The 18,374-nt window shown below is 42.8% G+C and overlaps 1 protein-coding gene across 9 annotated transcripts in view; it reads right to left on the reverse strand.

Moving 5' to 3' along the window:
- ITSN1 (intersectin 1) overlaps positions 1-18,374 on the reverse strand; it is a 222,769-nt gene that overhangs the window by 59,127 nt on the left and 145,268 nt on the right. For all 9 annotated transcript variants that reach the window (XM_073361581.1, XM_073361573.1, XM_073361520.1 and 6 more), the window contains 4 exons: positions 16,596-16,840; positions 12,760-12,919; positions 11,098-11,303; positions 10,166-10,248 (listed from right to left, as the gene is read on the reverse strand). In XM_073361581.1, coding sequence (XP_073217682.1) covers positions 10,166-10,248; positions 11,098-11,303; positions 12,760-12,919; positions 16,596-16,840 — 694 coding nt within the window. The remainder of the gene's footprint in view (positions 1-10,165; positions 10,249-11,097; positions 11,304-12,759; positions 12,920-16,595; positions 16,841-18,374) is intronic.

Here is an 18,374-nt window from a genome sequence, read left to right on the forward strand (position 1 = left end):
CCATTAAAACAGAAAGAACCAAATTCAGATCCCCAGATGGTGTTGGTCCTAATAGGAGGAAAGATCCTGTCCAAACCTTTCAAGAACCTAACAGTTGTAGGGTTGGAACAAGACATATCTTTCATCTACCGGAGGATGGAATGTGGCAACAGCTGCCAGATGAACCCTCAGGGAAATGGTAGAAAGTCATTTTACCTTTAGGTGAAGCATGTAATCCACAGCAGACTGAAGGGGAGCCGTTGAAGGAGAGGTATCTTCCTGCTGCGACCACATGGAGAATCTCTTCCATTTCTTGAGGTGAGTATAAGTGGGAGTGTTTTCTGCTATTTAAAATATTTTGCACTCCAAGGGAACAGACAGCTACCTGGGAAGTCAGCCATTGAGCATCCAAGGAGTAAGGTAGAGGCTACGAGGTTTGGGATGCAGTCTGGCCACGGTCCTGCAAAACTATGTCCCCGAGACCTAAGAGAGAGGTGTGGGATCTTGAATTGAAAGACTCAACAGGTCCGAGAACCAAAACTGATGGGGGCATGCTGGTGTGGTCAAAATTAGGATGGCATGATCCTGTCAGAGTTTGCTCAAAACACTTGGCGCCATAGGGTTGGAAGGAAAAGTGTAAAGATGTTTCCTCTTCCAGGATTGCAGGAGGGCATATGACACAGACCCTGGCCTCTGCCCTGCCCTGGTACAGAGAACTGGTGACACTTCCTGTTCTGTTGAGTGGCGAACAAGTCTATTTCCCCAAATTTGAAAAATGCACTTTGCTTTGTGATCTTTGCTAAATAATCTGCTGAGATGATCCACTAGAAGTTCTGAGATCCAGGAAGGTGAGGTACTTTGAGCATAATCTTATTCCTGATACAAAAAGACCGAAGTTTCACTGCCGCTTGGCACAGGGTGTCTGTCTAACCTGTCACCTCCCTGCTCATTTAGACAGAATATCACAGCACTGTTGTCTTTGAGAACCTGTACAAAACAGCTTTTGATGCAGGGAACAAACACTTGACAGGCCAGGCTCAAAGCTCTTGAACACAGACATGGAGGGAGAGATACTGATCTGTCCAGTCCCTGAGTCTGAAAATCCCCTACATAAGCTCCCCAACCGAAAGATGAAGCATCCAGGATTAGGGTCCTGGAGGGCAGGGTTGGGCCAAAAAACCCCTTCTTTGGATACAATGGCAGAGTCCATCCACCAGTCTGGAAATGACAAAGCACTTGCAGGTATGAGAGTCAGCACATCCAGTGGATGATGAGACGGATGGCGAGATGGATGTCAGACAGTCTACAACAACCTCTGCATGACACTGAGGTGAAGTCTGGCATGCTATTTCATATGTGCAAGCGGTCATGGGACCAGAAAGTTTCAGGCAATTCCTCACTGTCATATGAAGCCTTGAAGTATTTGCCCAGGTCCAAAATCACCTGAAACCTGGCCTGAGATGAATACAATCTTCACTGTCGTCAAATCAAATATGTTTTTATTAAATTTGATTCTCTGTATAAGGAGAACTGATTTATCTTTCTTGACTAACAGGCCCAACAAGCGAAAGAGGGATTGGAACTTCTTCATGGCTACCATTACTTGCTGTCTGGACCAAGCTTGAACCATTAAGTCATCCAGATATGGGTACACCTAAACATCTGCCTTCCTGAGATGTGTCGCAGCCAATGCCATGCACTTTGTGAAGACTCAAGGGGCTGACAAAAAGCCAGAGAGGACCATCATAAACTGATAACGAGCATCTGCTACAAGAAGTCTTAAAAACTTTGTGGCTTTGGTGAATGACCAAATGGAAGCAGGCATCCTGTAAGGGCAGGTCTACACTGTGGGGCTAAATCGACCTAAGTTACGCAACTTCAGCTACACGAATAACGTAGCTGGAGTCGATGTACTTTAGATCGACTCACTGAGGTGTCTACACCATGCTGGATCGATGGGAGAAACTCTCCCATCGACTTACTTTATGCTTCTCGTTCCGGAGTCAATGGGAGAGTGATCAGAGGTCAGTTTAGCAGGTCTTCACTACACCCACTAAATTGACCCCCGGTGGATCAATCACCACAGGGTTGAGCCACGGTAAGTGGAGACAAGGCTTAAGTCATGGGCAGTGAACCAGTCATTGGGGTCTAGGGTTGGGATAACAGATGTAGGGGTAATCACATAAAACTATCTTTTTTCATGTATCTGTTGAGTTTTTGCAGCTCTAAACGAGGTCTGAGACATCCCTTGGACTCTCCAACGAGAACATAGTGGGAACAGACTCCCTCCCCACAATGCTGACTCTGCTGCCCCTAACTGTAATAGAGATTGGCTTCTTGAATCAGTACAGTCTTGTGAGAATGGCCCTTGAAAAGGGGTGGTGAGGTGTGTGGGGAAGGGGAATAGAGGTGAATTGCAGGGTACATCTCAGTTCCATCACATTTAGAACCCAATCGATAGATTATAATGGGGGTCTAAATGCTTAGGAAGTGGGACAACTTGCTGCCAAAAGCAGGAGAAATTAAGAGAGTGGCTTGCTGACCTCAACTACTGAATCAAATAGATTGCTTAGATGTTACAGATTGTTTAGAGGTAGCAGAAGGTGGTCTCTTCCTCTGAGACTTATGGCATCCCCTAGACTGGTCTGGCTACCTTATTGGGTAGAACAGGTACCTTTGCTGGACCTGAAAGCAGAAGTACTTTCTCTTAGGACTGGTGTATAAAAGTCCAAAGACTTTAAGGTTGCCTTAGACTCTGAAAGAGAATCCAGACTGTAGTCAGTCTTCTGAGAGAATGAAGGGCAAATCCTCCATTGTTTCATAGACTTTGGTTGGAATGCCAGATGATTGCAGCCAAGATGCAATGGAAGATGCTTGAGCCCTTCTGAAAAGAGATTGTGAAGCACAATATCCTGCCTCTGACTCAAAGGACAAATTAGCACACTCTGAATGCCAAGGCAGCATAGTAACAAGTAGAGTAGCAGGAGACCAAGACCTGATGGGAGGGGGATGGTACTAGAGGAAGAATCTGAGGCTTTCCTGCTGAAGGGATCATATGTGTGCTCTGCTGCACAACAGAACTTCGAGACCCTGATGGTAATAACAAAGGTGCAGTCCCATACAGCACCAAATGTGCAGATGCCAAGAAATATCCCAGTCCTGGGGGGCAGGATTACTCAGTAACTGAGCCTCATCCTGCATCAGTGGTGGGTCTGACACCAATAAGCAGAGGAGATCCCTGGCCACTGCAAACACTTCAGATGTCACGATATTGATACAGTAGGATGCAGCATAGAGGAAGTTGATGCCATTGAAGGTCCGGGCAATGGAGTCAGCCTCTACGGTCTTGCGTGAAGGGACAGAGTCGATGACTCTGCATTGCTAGAATGCTGTACTAGGAGTGCCTAGTGGGAGCTGCCTTAGCTCTAACCTCGATACCGGTCTTCTTCTTGTGCAAGTCAGTTGGAGACCCTGCCCTCAAGATGAAGAAGAAGTTGAAATGGTGGACTTCTTCTGCAGCTTGCTCAGTACTGAAAATGGGTATTCGTGTGTCTAGGTCTCTCTGATGCATGGATGCTACCAAATCTGGTGATGTGCTCTGAGACAGAGTCAAGTCTGAATCCCCATGTACAGAGCAGCTGGGGTCCAAAGAGGGAAGGAAAATTGTTTCCCTATCTCAAAGTCAAACATCTCTCAAGTTCTTAGTCCTGGTCTGAAAGACCCACACAGATAAGGCATTTATTATGCTTCACGTATACTTCTCCAAAACACTTTGAACAGGGAGTGAGGATTTCTGACTGGTATAGATTTGCTACAGCCAGAATGACGCTTAAATCCCAGGGACTTATGCATGCCCCAGTACCACGCTAAAAGCTCAAAGAAAAATGAGATAAAAAAACAAGACGTTTTTCATAAACAAGTGCTACTAATAAACAGTTACTCATCTTCTCATAACTGTTGCTCTTCGAGATGTGTTGTTCATGTATATTCCAACCAGGTGTGTGCATGCCATGTGCATGCCAGCCAGAAGATTTTTCCCTTAGCAGCATCCATAGGGTTAGCCTGGAGGGTGGGTATTGGAATGAACACGAACACCACATCTCGAAGAACAAGTTATGAGAAGATGAGGAACTATTTTTTCTTCTTTGAGTGCTTGTTCATGTCCATTCCAACCAGGTTACTCGCAAGCCAAAATTCAGGGGGTGGGGCCGGAGTTATCTACTGATTGGAGCACGGCTCATCCAAAGGCTGCATTGTCTCTGGCCCGTTGTGTGATCGCATAGTGTGTCATAAACGTGTGTATTGAGGACCATGCTGCTGCTCTGCAGGTTTCCTGGGTGGGGACCTGCACCAAGAACGCAGCTGAGGAGGCCTGAGCCCTGACGGAGTGGATGGTGACCAGCGGGGTGAGCACCTTCGCCAGGTTGCAACACTCCCGAATGCAGGATGTGATCCACAACGAGATGTGCTGGGATGAGACAGGGTGGTCCTTCATACTGTCCACCACGGCTACAAATAGCTGGAAGGACTTGAGGAATGGCTTAGTTCTCTCTATATAGAAGGCCAGTGCTCTGCGTACATCCAATGAGTGAAGCCTAAGCTCCCAATCGCAGGAGTGTGACTTGGGGTAAAACACTGGGAGGAAGATGTCTTGGCTCATGTGGAACTGGGAGATAACTTTGGAGAGAAAAGCCAGATGAGGCCTGAGTTGGACCTTGTCCTTATGAAAAACTGTGTAAGGGGGCTCAGATGTAAGGGCCCTGAGACTTTCCTAGCTGAGGTTATCGCCACAAGGAATGCCCCTTGTTAGAGAGAGAGAGTGAGCAAGCGCAGGGAGCACGTCGCCAGCGGCTCAAATGGAGGGCCCGTAAGCCTGGTGAGGACCAGGTTAAGGTCCCAAGTTGGGACAAGCTGGCGCATTTGCAGGTACAGTCTGTCAAGGCCTTTAAGAAAATGGCTGACCAAAGGGTTCGTGAAAACCAAGAAGCCGTCTGCAGCCGGATGGAAGGCGGAGATGGCAGTCAAGTGGACCCTTACTGATGACAAGGACAGGTCCTCTTGTTTAAGATGAAGGAGGTAGTCCAGTATGAATGATATTGGGGCAAGTGTTGGTGACTGATTGCGTTGCTCCAACCAGAGAGAAAACCTCTTCCACATGGCAAAGTAAGTAGCCCTTGTAGAGGGCTTCCTACTGCCAAGGAGAACTTGCCTGACTTGATCTGAACAGGTCCGTTCCACAGAATTTAGCCATGGAGTATCCAGACTGTGAGGTGGAGCGACTCTAGGTTTGGGTGCCAGAGGCAGCCGAGATCCTGTGTGATCAGGTCCAGGATCAGCGGCAAGGTGAGCGGGGTTGTCACTGACATTTCCAGAAGCGATATAAAACAGTGCTGGCGTGGCCGTGCCGAAGCGATCAATATGACCCAGTCCTTGTGGATCTTGAGGAGCACCTTCTGGACCAGCGGTATTGGTGGGAATATGTAAAGCAGACGGTTCCCCCATGGGAGAAGGAAGGTATCTGCGATGGAACCCGGGTTGTGACTCATGAAGGAGCAGAACAGTTGACACTTCCTGTTGCTGTGTGCGGTCAACAGGTCTACCTGTGGAGAGTCCCAGAGACGGAAAATTGAGCTTGCTACGTCCGGCCAGAGGGACCACTCGTGGCCATGAAAAGTTCGGCTGAGACTGTCTGCCAGCTCGTTCTGTACTCCAGGGAGGCATGAAGCCTGCAGGTGTATCAAGTGCTCTACGCAGAAGTCCCACGCATGAGGGCTTCCCAGCACCCCCTTGTTTGTTTATATAAACATCGCCGTGGTGTTGTCCATGAGGACTGAAATGCACCTGCCAGCTATATGGGCTCTGAAAAGCTGGCACGCCAAACGCACTGCTCTCAGCTCTCTGACGTTGATATGCTGAGTGAGGTCCACCTGAGACCAGAGGCCCTGAATCCTGAGGTCTCCCAAATGAGCTCCCCAGCCCAGATCCGAGGCATCTGTCACTAATGAGAGGGATGGCTGAGGGCTGGTGAAAGGCACTCCCGCACAAATGACCTGTGGGTCGAGCCACCACAGAAGGGAGTCCACTACGGGGGGGGGCAATGTTATGACACTGTCCAGAGCGTCCCGGGCTGCTTGATAAACTGACCCCAGCCATGACTGGAGTGGGGGAAGTCTGAGACTGGCATGCTGCACTACATAGGTGCATGCAGCCATGTGCCCCAGCAATTTCAGACAGTTCCTTTCTGTGGTCATGGGGAAATGCCTGAGGCCCCGTATAATGTCCCCTAGCGACCGAAAAGTGGCTTCCAGGAGGTACGCCCTGGCTTGAATCGAGTCCAGGACCACGCATATAAACTCTATCCTCTGCACCGGGGACAGAGTGGATTTGGCCTCATTGAGAAGGAGACCTAGTTCGAGGAAGGTCCTTCTTATGAAGTTTACCTGATCCTCCACTTGGGATCTGGAGTGGCCTTTGATCAGCCAGTTGTCGAGGTAAGGGAAAACCTGAATCCGGCGCCTGTGCAGGATGAGGAGGATTCGGACTTGACTGGACCCCAGCCAGGGCAGGAGTCGACGAGACTCTGGAAGGTGGTAGGGAGGAGGCGGTCTGTCCCAAGGCACTCGTGGACGCCACCGACCCTTTGGGTTTTGGCTGAGGGTACCGACCCCCCTCTGGCCTCTTCTTCTTTAGCGGCATTGGGGATTGAGAGCGGGGCCGCACCGAGGAAGGATTCTTAAGGCCAAAGCCGTGATGGTGCCGAGGAGACTTAAGAGTCCTTGGCTGGTACCGGTTTGTGCACCGTCTGCACCAGAGCACTGTGCACTGACAAAGACGTACTTGGTGCAGGTTCTGCAGGTCCGGGGTCAGAGTGTGGCCATAATGCCATCTCCATTAGCAGAAGTTTAAGTCTCTGCTCCCGATCTTTGAGGGTTCTGGGTCAGAAACCCTTACAGATCTGGCACCTTTCTTTCTGGTGACTCTCTCCAAGGCACCGCAGGCAGGAAGAATGAGGGTCACTCTTAGGCATAAACTTGCCGCGGTCCTCGCAGAGCTTAAACCCTGGAGACCCGGGCATATCCTAGAAACAGAGAAATGTTGTCAGGGGGAACCTCCCAAACAAGCTAACTACTACTATTGAAAAACTATTAACTAACTAAAGAAAAACAAACTATTTACACAGTATGAACTGTAAAGATACCGCTAAAGCGCTTGCTAAAGGAGCAAGCGATGTTCCAGCTAGCTGTCACCGGTGGTAAGAAGGAACTGAGTGGGTGGGGGGTTGGCAGGGCGCTATATTGGGCGCCATGAAGGTACGATGCCCAGGCCGACCCTATGGACGCTGCTAAGGGAAAAATCTTCCAGCTGGTGTACACGCGGCGCGCACACACCTGGTTGGAATGGACATGAACAAGCACTTGAAGAAGAACTATAAACTACAACCATACTAAACTATTTACAATAAAAAAACTCCAGCAAATATTTTTCTAAAAACAGCATGGGAGACAGTGAGGCTCAGACACGCTACAACTACCGACCGTGAGCAGTAAAAAGGAATGGATGAGAGGGCAGGGAGACTCCATCCTTTTATACCGTTGGCTAACATGTGCTGTCCTGATGGATACTGTTCTGGGGAAGAATTCTCCAGCTTCAGTGCCCTAGCACACACACTCCTAAAGTGGAATGGACATGTGCAAGCACTTGATGATGATTTGCTTTATAAGCATACTTATATGGGTTCAATTTTATGGGTTCAATTTTATGCTGAGAACTAGTATTTTCAGTCCTGGCATACAAAATCCCAGTTTCTGAACTTCTGATACAGTCTTCCTTTTACATATGTCAGTTGGCTCTCATGAACAATGAATTCTTTCATTACTTGAAGCTTCTTATGGAGACAGCCAATCTCATTGTATCCTACACAACAGTTGGCTTGAAAATGCTAAGATAATTGTGAAATACATAATTTTGTTAAAACATGGTCAGCTACTTGGTATTCAAGAGCAAAAAACACTGAAGCAGACTGATGTTGAGAAATGCAATGTGTAATTTAATTACAGAACTCAATGAAAACCTTTACAGTTTGGAGTGCAAATAAGAATCAGACAAATCAGTAACATTTTCTGAAGTAGTATGCACATTACACAATTCACTCAACTGTAAAAAAAGGAGCTGCTCAGAGGTATACCAGAGATTTCTGAAAATATTCTGGGTTACACACTCTGCTTGTGGAAAAGAGTGGCAAGCATGGCATGTTTAATTGTTGGTGAATAAGTGTAGACTGAAATACTATCCTCAGAACTAAAATCCTAACTAGCTTTCATCAAAGTCTGCTTCTGAAGAATACTTATATAGGAGTTTCCTTTCCTAGAGAAATTATAAAGCTGCCGAATCCATACAAAACTTTTTTCAAAAATATTTTTGAAAGTATATGCTTTTAGCACAGTGTGTAAAATATTCAGATAATCAAACTGAAAAACACAGAACGGTATGACAGAAGACATACAGTATCCCAGGTTGCAGCTATAGAGCCAAGATGGGAGGGAGATGTTTTAGCAGTTCTGTATTTTCTTTCAAACAGCCTTTGAAAATCAAGCAAGCCAAATTTTAGAATCCTTCTATAATTCCACTTTCCACAGTGAAATTTTTATCAGTGGCAAAATACAGACTACATTGTGTGTGATAAAAATTGCCCAAAATGATTCCTGTTAAATTACAGTTGTACAGATGATGTTTTAAAAAATAAAGAATTAAGGCACTGCTAAAAAGACTGATAAAGATATTACTATTTTGTAAAATATATTTAGTTTCACACATGTGCACATACATACAGATCCTATACCTTGCTTTATGTGCTTTTTTGACAATTAAGTAACCAATTCTGAAACAGATTAATTCCAGTAATCCCTTTCAATCATGAATCAGATATGATATAGGTCAATAATTAAGTGAAAAAAATGACTGAATTGAACTAGCCCAACTATTGCTGGACCCATTAACATTTAAATGCAACCCCCCGCACAAAAAAACCTCCCCTCGTGTCAATATTACTTTTAATACTAAAAAAATAGGGACCCTACATGTTTAATAACTGAATCCAACTTCTACCAAGCTAACACACCTTATGAAAATTTTGTTATGCTGGCAGGAGTTTTATCAACAATATCCCTGAAGAAAAAAGTTTTGTATCTGTTTCCTGGTATCACTCCAGCCACACCTGTGCTGGCAGCGGTATGGGCTCCAATGATGGCAAAGGTCTGGCCCATTTAGCACCTTGTCATGAAAAAAATAGGTACAAACTTGTAGACTACTGTAAGTACTCATATGGTTTTCAATTAATAATAATTCATTGATGGAAGGTACTTAATGTTCAAAATGACATGGGAACAACAAAAAATACCAATATCTAACTCAAGTCACTTAGAGCAGTCTTTGTTATTTGCTATTTATTTATATTTAAATCTAACCTTCCTGGGTCAAATAAGACAGCACAAATGAAAACTATTAAAAATTTTACAGTACCTACATGCCTGTTTGGATAATTATCCCTTTCCTCATGACGGGATCAGCACTGATTTGTCTTCCCTTCCTAAGAGGTGGAAAGTTTTGGTATATCCCACATTTAAATAGGAGAACAGGCACTGCAGGATTCAATTTATTCACAAAGAAACATTGCGAATGAAAAACTAAAATTTTGGGAGCCAACTTATTAATTTAATTAATATCCTTGCCTATCCTGAAGCATGTACGCATGTTTTTACATGGCATATACTGCATATATGCACACAGTGGATCTTAAAAGAAAATACATCCTTTATGCATTTTCAAATGCTGGGCCCTTCCTATTGTAGACAGAAGGCTAGAAACAATCAGAAATATGGGACTGATTCTTGACTGCTTATAAATGACACTGCATAAATTAATGTACCTAAGTTAATTAGAAAAATATTATTCTTATGGAAATGAGCAGTTTTACAAAACATGCAGGACATAGCCTTGTAGTCATAATTAATTCTGGAGGTAATTCAAATTCTCACTTTGTAAAGTAACAGGGCCTGATCCTGCAATGGTACTGAGTACCACTAATTCCCATTGGATCTGGCTCTGAACTTGTACCTATTACTAGAGAATTTCTTTTATTAAACTATACAGTAAGATGATACTAATGCCATTCATTTCAAATTCTTACCTTCACCTGACATAGCAGGTTTAGTTGCTGGTGATGTTACTCTCTTTAGACTAGCAGGACTTTCTGAAGAACCAGAATCCATGCTTAAAGAGAAAATATTAAATGCTTTAATTTCTCTAAATTTAACAAAACAAACTAAATGCTTTAAATAAAAAATACATTAAAAGCTATATCCATGAACAAACTATCTCAACTTGTAAAGCAAAATGATAGTAAATTTTAAGTTTTAAACCTCAGCATGACAAAATACAGTTTGAAATCATATAACTGGATTGAAAGCAAAAATTGCTGTGCTCCCCAATAGAAAAATGTAAAATTCATTCTAGTTTTCATTATCAACTAGAACGTTGTTTTCACATGATGTATTGTATTAGATTACAATCTTACAAAACACTGTTTGTTAGTAAAGTGAATACAGGAAAGTGGCACCTCTTTACTCAATAGCCCTACCCCATACATATTTCAATTTCTACTTATTTTATCAACTTAAATAAGATTTTGCTACTTTTTCGTCTTGTTGGCATTGTGTAGTCGAAACAGCTACAGGAGAATAACCTGAACTCTGTTCCCACTCGTGCATCAACAGAATTGTTAGCTAAATTCTAAATGCAGAATTGTTGTTGGCGATACATGATGCAGGAAGAATCCAGCTTTGCTTTCATATCCCAAGCTGAGTTTGTAGGTAGGACTGGAAGTTAAAGAAGAGGAAGCCAAAAACCAAAGCTCATCATTTTATTTGTAAACTGAGCCACACCGATCTGAAACCAGAGACACAAATATGGCCACACAATGCCATTTTAATAAAGTCACTTTTCAGAGCCAACATTTTAAAAACAAACATACAAGTAAACACATTTTAAATAGGAACAACATAATATTAATTATTAAATAAAAATGCTGCTAATTCTAACAAAAGCAACCAAACAAAATACCTTGTCGACTTTCTTATGGGGCCTGAAATGAGTTTCACATATGATTTCGGAAACCATCCCTTTTGACCTTGGACCTCTCCAAACCACCACATGTCTTGCTGTTCCAGAACTGTGATGATATCATTTTTGTTAAAATTGAGGTGGTTATCTTTTTTGGCTCTCCAAGGATACAAGGCCTGTGCTTGAAGGCCCTCTACTTTTTCACCCTATTGTAAGAAAAGAAAAGTGAATCATGTAGAGTCTTTTGCAAAGAAGGCTGCTAAAACTAACTAACTAGAGGTATTCACTTACAACATTCATTTATAGACACAGATCTATGTGTTGACTGTTTCAATTAAAATAAGCTTTTTACTCAAATAAAGCCAAACAGATCATTTTAAAAAAATACAATCAAATGGATATATTAACACAGTCCACCAGTATTTCTATATTTGTATTAATTAAAAGTGCCTGGTGCATACACTCCTGTAAGATATTTAATAATTTTTCTACACACTGTAAATATAAAAACAAGCCTTGCCCCAAGGGCTTATAGTAAATCTCACAAAAAAAGTGTACATAAAGAGAATCTTTTTGCTATAACTTATTCATTATGCCATCTTGCATTCTACTTGCTTTTTCGGGGTTTACATATCTAGCACATCTCAGAATGCTATGTCTATGTACCAGCACTACATATTTTTCAGCCAGTGTTGAGGCACTGTGATCTAACAGATTGAACACAGGATTTGGGTTCAGGAATAGAGCTGGGAGAATAACTGATTTTTCGGTTCTCTGGAAGTTCTGGAAAAAAATTTTAAAAAGTTTGCGAATTGGGTTGAAATGAATTTAAAAATGAAGACAAAAATTATGCAAATCAAAGCTAGTTTGACCCAAAACATTTTGTTTCCAGACATTTAAGAGCTAAATTCACAAAACGATTGGAGGAGGAAAGGGTGTTGATGCTGGTCTCCTGATAAGACTTCTAACCGCTGGTCTAAGCCCTCACCTGAGGTGTGAGAGACTCAGGTTTGAATCCCCACTCTGAAGCAGAGATTTGAGTCCAGATCCCTCCCCTCCCAGGTGACTATCCTCACCACCAGACTACAGAGTTTTTCTTTCTGGCCCAATTTATTCAAGCATTTAATAAAAAATGGAACAGCATCAGAAGGAAAAAATGAGAGAGATGCAACCCAGTTGGTTAGGGCACAAAGCTGGGAGTGGGAGACCTGGGTTCAAATCGTTGCTCCAGAGCAGAAAACTCGGGTTTTAACCCCCATAAACCAATTGAGTGCAGTAATCGCTGGGATAAGAGTTATAAAGGGGGACACCACCATCACCTCCTACTCTTCTTTACCACATTTTGGGAATCTAACCAGAACATTTTTTTCCTGCCTAAAACTATTTGGTGAATGTGTGTCAAATTCACAAATAGTTTGAGGTTGACCAAAACGAACTTTTTTTGACAAATTTTGTGTCCAAAAAATTTCACCCAGCTCTACTTGAGAACTCCTAGAATGCCAAATTGCACTTCCCACATGGCTTTGTTTGACGTCTTCATCTTGAAATACTTTACCTCCCTTAGAGGAATGTTGCAAGGGCTGGTCAATTACTGTTTTGTCATTGCGTTGCGAAAGCGAAAACGTTAGGTTAAGTATGATTTCTGCACATATAGCCACTTACCTGCCCCAGGACAGGAGAAGGCGATGATCCGGTAACAGTGGCTGGGGTGAAGGCTGATCTCTGCCTCACCTGCCCTGCACTTGGAACAGTCAGAGAAGGTTGAGCTGCCCAAGCATCCCAATTATCAGTCTCTGGTTTCTCACTAGTGCTGGTCGGCCACCTGAAAATAAGGCAGACTATATAATCTTCATTTTTGATTGCAGTGATTATTGCATTCTGCTGAAAACTTGCTCACACCAAAAATTTCAAATGAAGACACTGTGTATGTATTCTAGAAGAATCCCTTATAATTGATTTTCTGCTAGGTGTAAAGTGTCTTTGTACTGTGTTTGAAGTTCCCATACGTGGATTTACTGTGACTGCATATTTCCCCTTAAAAAGGTAAGCGTCACATGCACTTGCTGCTTCTTGTTCACAAACGCTAGCTGTTCACACGATTTACTTCCCTCCACCCCCACCCCCCTTTACTCACGTCCTATACAATAACATTTCAACTGCAGGGCACTCTATACTATACAGCAGATTTAGTTTAATTACACATTTGATAAAATATATTAATCTTCCTCTCCTGGTGCTCCATGCAGATTGCTCCACATATCTAGATGGGTCATTGACTTCCTCCTCCCTTTCTGCATCAAATTCATACTCGTCATTCTCACTTTTAAGGCTCTAATAGTTCCACTTCTGTTTACTCCTTTGCCCCATCAGGTGTAATGCTGACTTTTAAAGTCTTCCTTTGTCAACTGAGTGATTTTTTTCATGTTATCACTTATCCTTTGAACATCACCTCTCATCCTATAAAATGATTATTAGAACCCACTTTCAACCACCTTTTCATTACCATTTAACCATGATTATCTGCTCTCAATCTCCTGCCTTATTCCTTATTGTTTAGACTTCATTGGTCCAATTTCTTTTTCCCCCAGCGTGCAAGCTCTGGATGCTAACTGTCGAAACTATGTATTTTTAAAGCTCAGTGCACATCTGTAGTTTTAAGTAGACAAAGATCTATGAACTAAATATATTAATTTTTAATTGAATTTTTTTCCTTCTGTAATTACAAAGTTACAGATAATTGTCTACGTTTTCACTAGCTAGTGTAGAACCCTAAAGTCTAAAAAGCCCTGAATAGTTGAGTCCCAGCTACCTCTCTCATCATAATATAGGAGTTGACATCAGCTGACATGTATGAGTTAACAGCTGTACACAGTAAATAGGTGGGGGGAGGAGGGGAAGAGTGAGACCGAGACAGGACATTTCACCCCTGTGGATCTGCCAGAGCTCAACTTTGTTCACTTCCTGGCCTGGTCTACACTACAAAGTAGTAACAGCAAAACTTGCCTTCTGTCAGCACAGTATTGAGTCCTGCCAAAAAAATCCCTAAACTTTTACCAGCCAAGTTAAACCAGTTCCTCAAGTGACACAAGCCCCCTGCTAGTATAGTTGTACTGGCGTGATGCTTGTGTGGATGCAGAAGTACCTGTACCAGTACAAACAGTCCTCTAGCACCTGTCCCCTCAGCAGTGCCCATTCTGTCAAATTTTTGAACAATGTTGCCTAGGCATCATAGTGACACCAAGTCCACCCCCTAAAGTCACCGATATATTTTGGAAACGCCTCTTTTTCCTGCTAGTACAAGTGTACTTGCCAAGGTTGGACAAGCATAAGTCTACTTTATCCTCACGCCACTGTACAGTCTAAGAAAAACATCCTAGATTTCCTTGATGTGAAGGTGGGGTAGAGAAGTATGCATGCGGTCACAGCGACAGAATTTGCACAGGAATAAAGAGGTGTACAAGGGAAGCGTACGCTAAGGGCACTGAGGCCCAGGGGTATAGCAGGGATGAGGGCCAATGCCAGGCAATGGGGAAGAGCTGCAGCAGGCTTACCAGAAGACAAAGGCGCACAGACTGAAGTCTGGTGTTGCCCCTTAGACAGGCCCGTATAACAAACTGTTTGTTGTCGGACCGAGCCAGGAACCACCCCCCTTCCTGCCAATGACAGTGGACAGCTCACAACTTGCAGTGGGTGGCTCCCTTGAACTGGAAGATGAGGAGAAATCACTGAAGACAGGGAGGCTGGGATCGTTCAGAGCCAGGACCTCTTTGAGACCCAGTTGGATCTTTAGGAAGGGACCTTAGGTATGTATAATTGGACTGTCCAATTAATGCCAGCCATTTTGTTTACTGTTTCCACAGCCCCCGAAACATTACCCTTTTCCCCTTGCTGTCAGATAATGCTGCCAAGCACACTTATTTTCCCAGGCTGCTTATGGGAAGGACAACTAAGTGAGTGGGGAAAGTGGTGGGAGAGTCCTACTTTCAGTGGGCTTGGAGGATTTTAGATTGGAAACTAGTTGTAATTAGTATGGATTTTATTCAGTTTTGTACAGTCACCACACCAACGGCTGGGCCAATTTTAAATAAAATAATCAGCCAGCAGATTGAGGTGTTCATTCAGTCCCATCACTATCAGTGGCTTGCAAAATGGAAAACTGCCACTAAAATGTAGAGACTAACTGATATCCATGATTTTGGTTATATGTTGTCACATAGTTATCTGTGCCTTAACAAACCCATTAGGTTAATTAAAAGAAACTAACAGTATAAAGAGAGTGTCCACCTTAAATGTGAATTTCTATTCCTGGCTCGTGTCCTTAATTAAATATTCATTAATTATTATTAAGCATTTACACTGTAATAGTGCCCGAGGGCCAAAGCTAGATTGGGCCCCACTGTGCTAAGCACTGTACAAACATCATACGTGATAAGCTCTGGAGTAGAGACTAATTGGTAGAAAATAAAATACAAAATCAGACCATGATTTTTATGCAAGGTTATAAAAATGCATAGTATTCACTTAAAACTAGAATAGTTTTGTCTTGAGCTACTTTTGTTTAGATAGCAAAAAAATAAAAATTAGTGGGAAGCTTAGTTTTAATTTTTTTATATTATTGCTTTTTCAGAAAAAAAGTTGTCCAGAGAGCAACATAAAATCATTTAAACTTGGTGGTATTTTTTTCAGAACTATTGTGATCTCTTGGGTAAAATCTTTTTAAAGCAATGTGTGTTAAGTACTCAAATATTTCAGTAAAATACATACTTCTAATTGTAAAACACCTTATCTCCTTAAACAAAATGATTAACCAATTATTTACATAGTAGACTAACCTGTCCTGATAAAACCTACATCCATTTTGTTTATATGATCTTTAGGACATGAAACTTGTCTTACACGTGTACAGCATCAGGCACACCAGGGGAGTACTACTGTATAACAATAAACTGGTTGACTTTAGCAGCAGCAGCATCTTAATGTAAAATACAAGCTGGTAACAATGAAGTAAGAGAAGGTGTCAACTCTGCTCTCTCACATATTTGGTATATAAACAAATGGAGAATGTCATGCTGGGATTTCTGCTGTAATATAATTCTGAATGTGGTCAGGGAAAAGTGCCAGATGGGCAAGCTTCTGTACTTGTCTTCTTGATTGCTTAAGAGGATATGGTGAAAGCATGCCTTTGGACTGGAAAGCCTAATTTAAAATTAAACAAACAAACAAACAAACAAAACTTTAGTGGCCTGTCCAGTTGAGGAAAAAATGTTTACTAAAGGGAAAACAATTATGATGGGAGTTCTGTCTTACCGAAGATGAATAATCCTTCCTGATTTACAGTGTGCTGCCTAGTTTCCTGAAAATATCTCATTTGCCAGGTTAACTACTGACACAATCTCAGTGGATGAGAAATGTAATGAATTTTAACTGGACACAAATTAACTGCTTGAAAACCCACAGTACTGGTTTGGACTCCTAGAGATAACCACCAGCAAACATACGTTGAACTGAAGTCTGCCCAGTTGTTGGTGGTTGCAGTAGATTCTGCCAAAGCTGGAGCTGCCGGAGTTGGGGGTGTCTCACGCAAAGAAACTTTAGGTGCAACAGTAGGGTCAACTATTGGTTTTGCAGAGGTTGGAACTTCGTTGTCAGGTATTTTCTCTGCATAGTTTGCAGGGAACCATCCAGTCTTTCCCTTCAGTTCTCCTCCAAGCCACCCAGGTTCTCCAGTCTGGCTTTCATCCACCTGTAAGTACATTAAATAACAAGATTCAGAAACATTAGAAACATTTTTACTTAAAAATCCAGCTGCCATTCATAGTTGATTAGTTTTCTCCAGTTACTGTAAACTCAAAATTTTGTTACAAAATTGGATAATTTTTTTAAATATTCAGCTGTTCTTTATACAGCATACATAAATATGTAATGGTATGAGTACCGTCATACAAAGTCATCCTTTTCATAATTAATACTTTCCCAAATTCAAATATTTGCATGGGACAGAAAAAGAAAAAAGACTGCCTAAATCTCAGGCTACGTCTACACTTGTGCACTTCCCTGAGTACTTGTCCATATACTGCTAGAACATGTACCTTGTATCCCCACAGAAGCCACATATTCTGGTTGCGCAAGAGTATATGCTGTGTACAGGCATATACCTGCATCCATGCTGCCCCTTTTTGGTACATGACAGTAGTGCTATTTCAGGGACAGTGTCCCAACGTCCTTTGTGTCATAGGAGATGCTCTGGGAACCGCTTTGCTGCGTGTTCTCTCACCTCTCCCTTTTGCCAAACTGCGCTGAAGCCAAGGAGCAAGTCCACAATGTGGTTCTTCTCCTGCTACTGCTTGTGGGACTAATATTCATGCAGGCCAGTACCAGATAATGGATAGAATGGGTCAGAAAAATTTGAAATGCTGAAGACAACTGACAACTGAGGGCAAACAAATATCTACTAGGCTTCCAAGGAACAGATGCGTTGAATGCTGGGATTGCAACAGTATACCCCCGGGGTGGACTGCTGACCCTAGTTCCAGACAAACAGCATAGTGTGGTGGGACCACATCATCTGGGAAACCTGGGATGATGACCAGGGGCTGCAGAAATTCCAAATGAGGAAGCAGATCTCCATGGAGTTGTGCAAGTTGCTTGCACCAACCCTTCAGTGCAGACCACTCAGTTTCAGAAATCCACACCAGTACAGGAGGTGGCTATTACCCTTTGGATGCTGACAATACCTCATAGCTGCTGGTCAACTGCAAACAAGTTCATGGTTGAGAAGTCAACTGTCAGGGTGACAGTTCTACAGGTTTGTCATGCTATCAAAACTACAATCTACCCATGAGTGGCTGCCATAATTAAAGTCCCTGAAATTATAGCAGGATTTCAGAGGATGTGGTTTCCAAACTCTGTAGGCACCATCGAAGGAACACACATTCCAATACTTCCATTAAAAGGAGCTAGTGAATACGTGAACCAAAAAGGTTACTATTCACTCACTCATTCTCCAAGGCTCGGTGGACCACAAAGGTTGGTTCATGAACACCTATGTTGGACACAGGAAAGGTTCATGACACCAGGGCGCTCAGGAGGTCAGGATTGTACCGTGAAGGGACTTCATGCCGCAGAAAAAACTTGGTTGTGTACAGTGTTTCTGTCCCCACAGTTATTTTGGGGGACCCTGCATACCCGCTCCCAATGTGGCTCAAAGCTGTACCCCAACATTGCTGACCTAAGAAAAAGAAAATGCAAGTACAGAGTAGCTGCAAAATGGTAGTGAA

This window comes from Lepidochelys kempii, chromosome 1 (assembly GCF_965140265.1).
Source record: "Lepidochelys kempii isolate rLepKem1 chromosome 1, rLepKem1.hap2, whole genome shotgun sequence".
Taxonomy (NCBI): Eukaryota; Metazoa; Chordata; order Testudines; family Cheloniidae; genus Lepidochelys; species Lepidochelys kempii.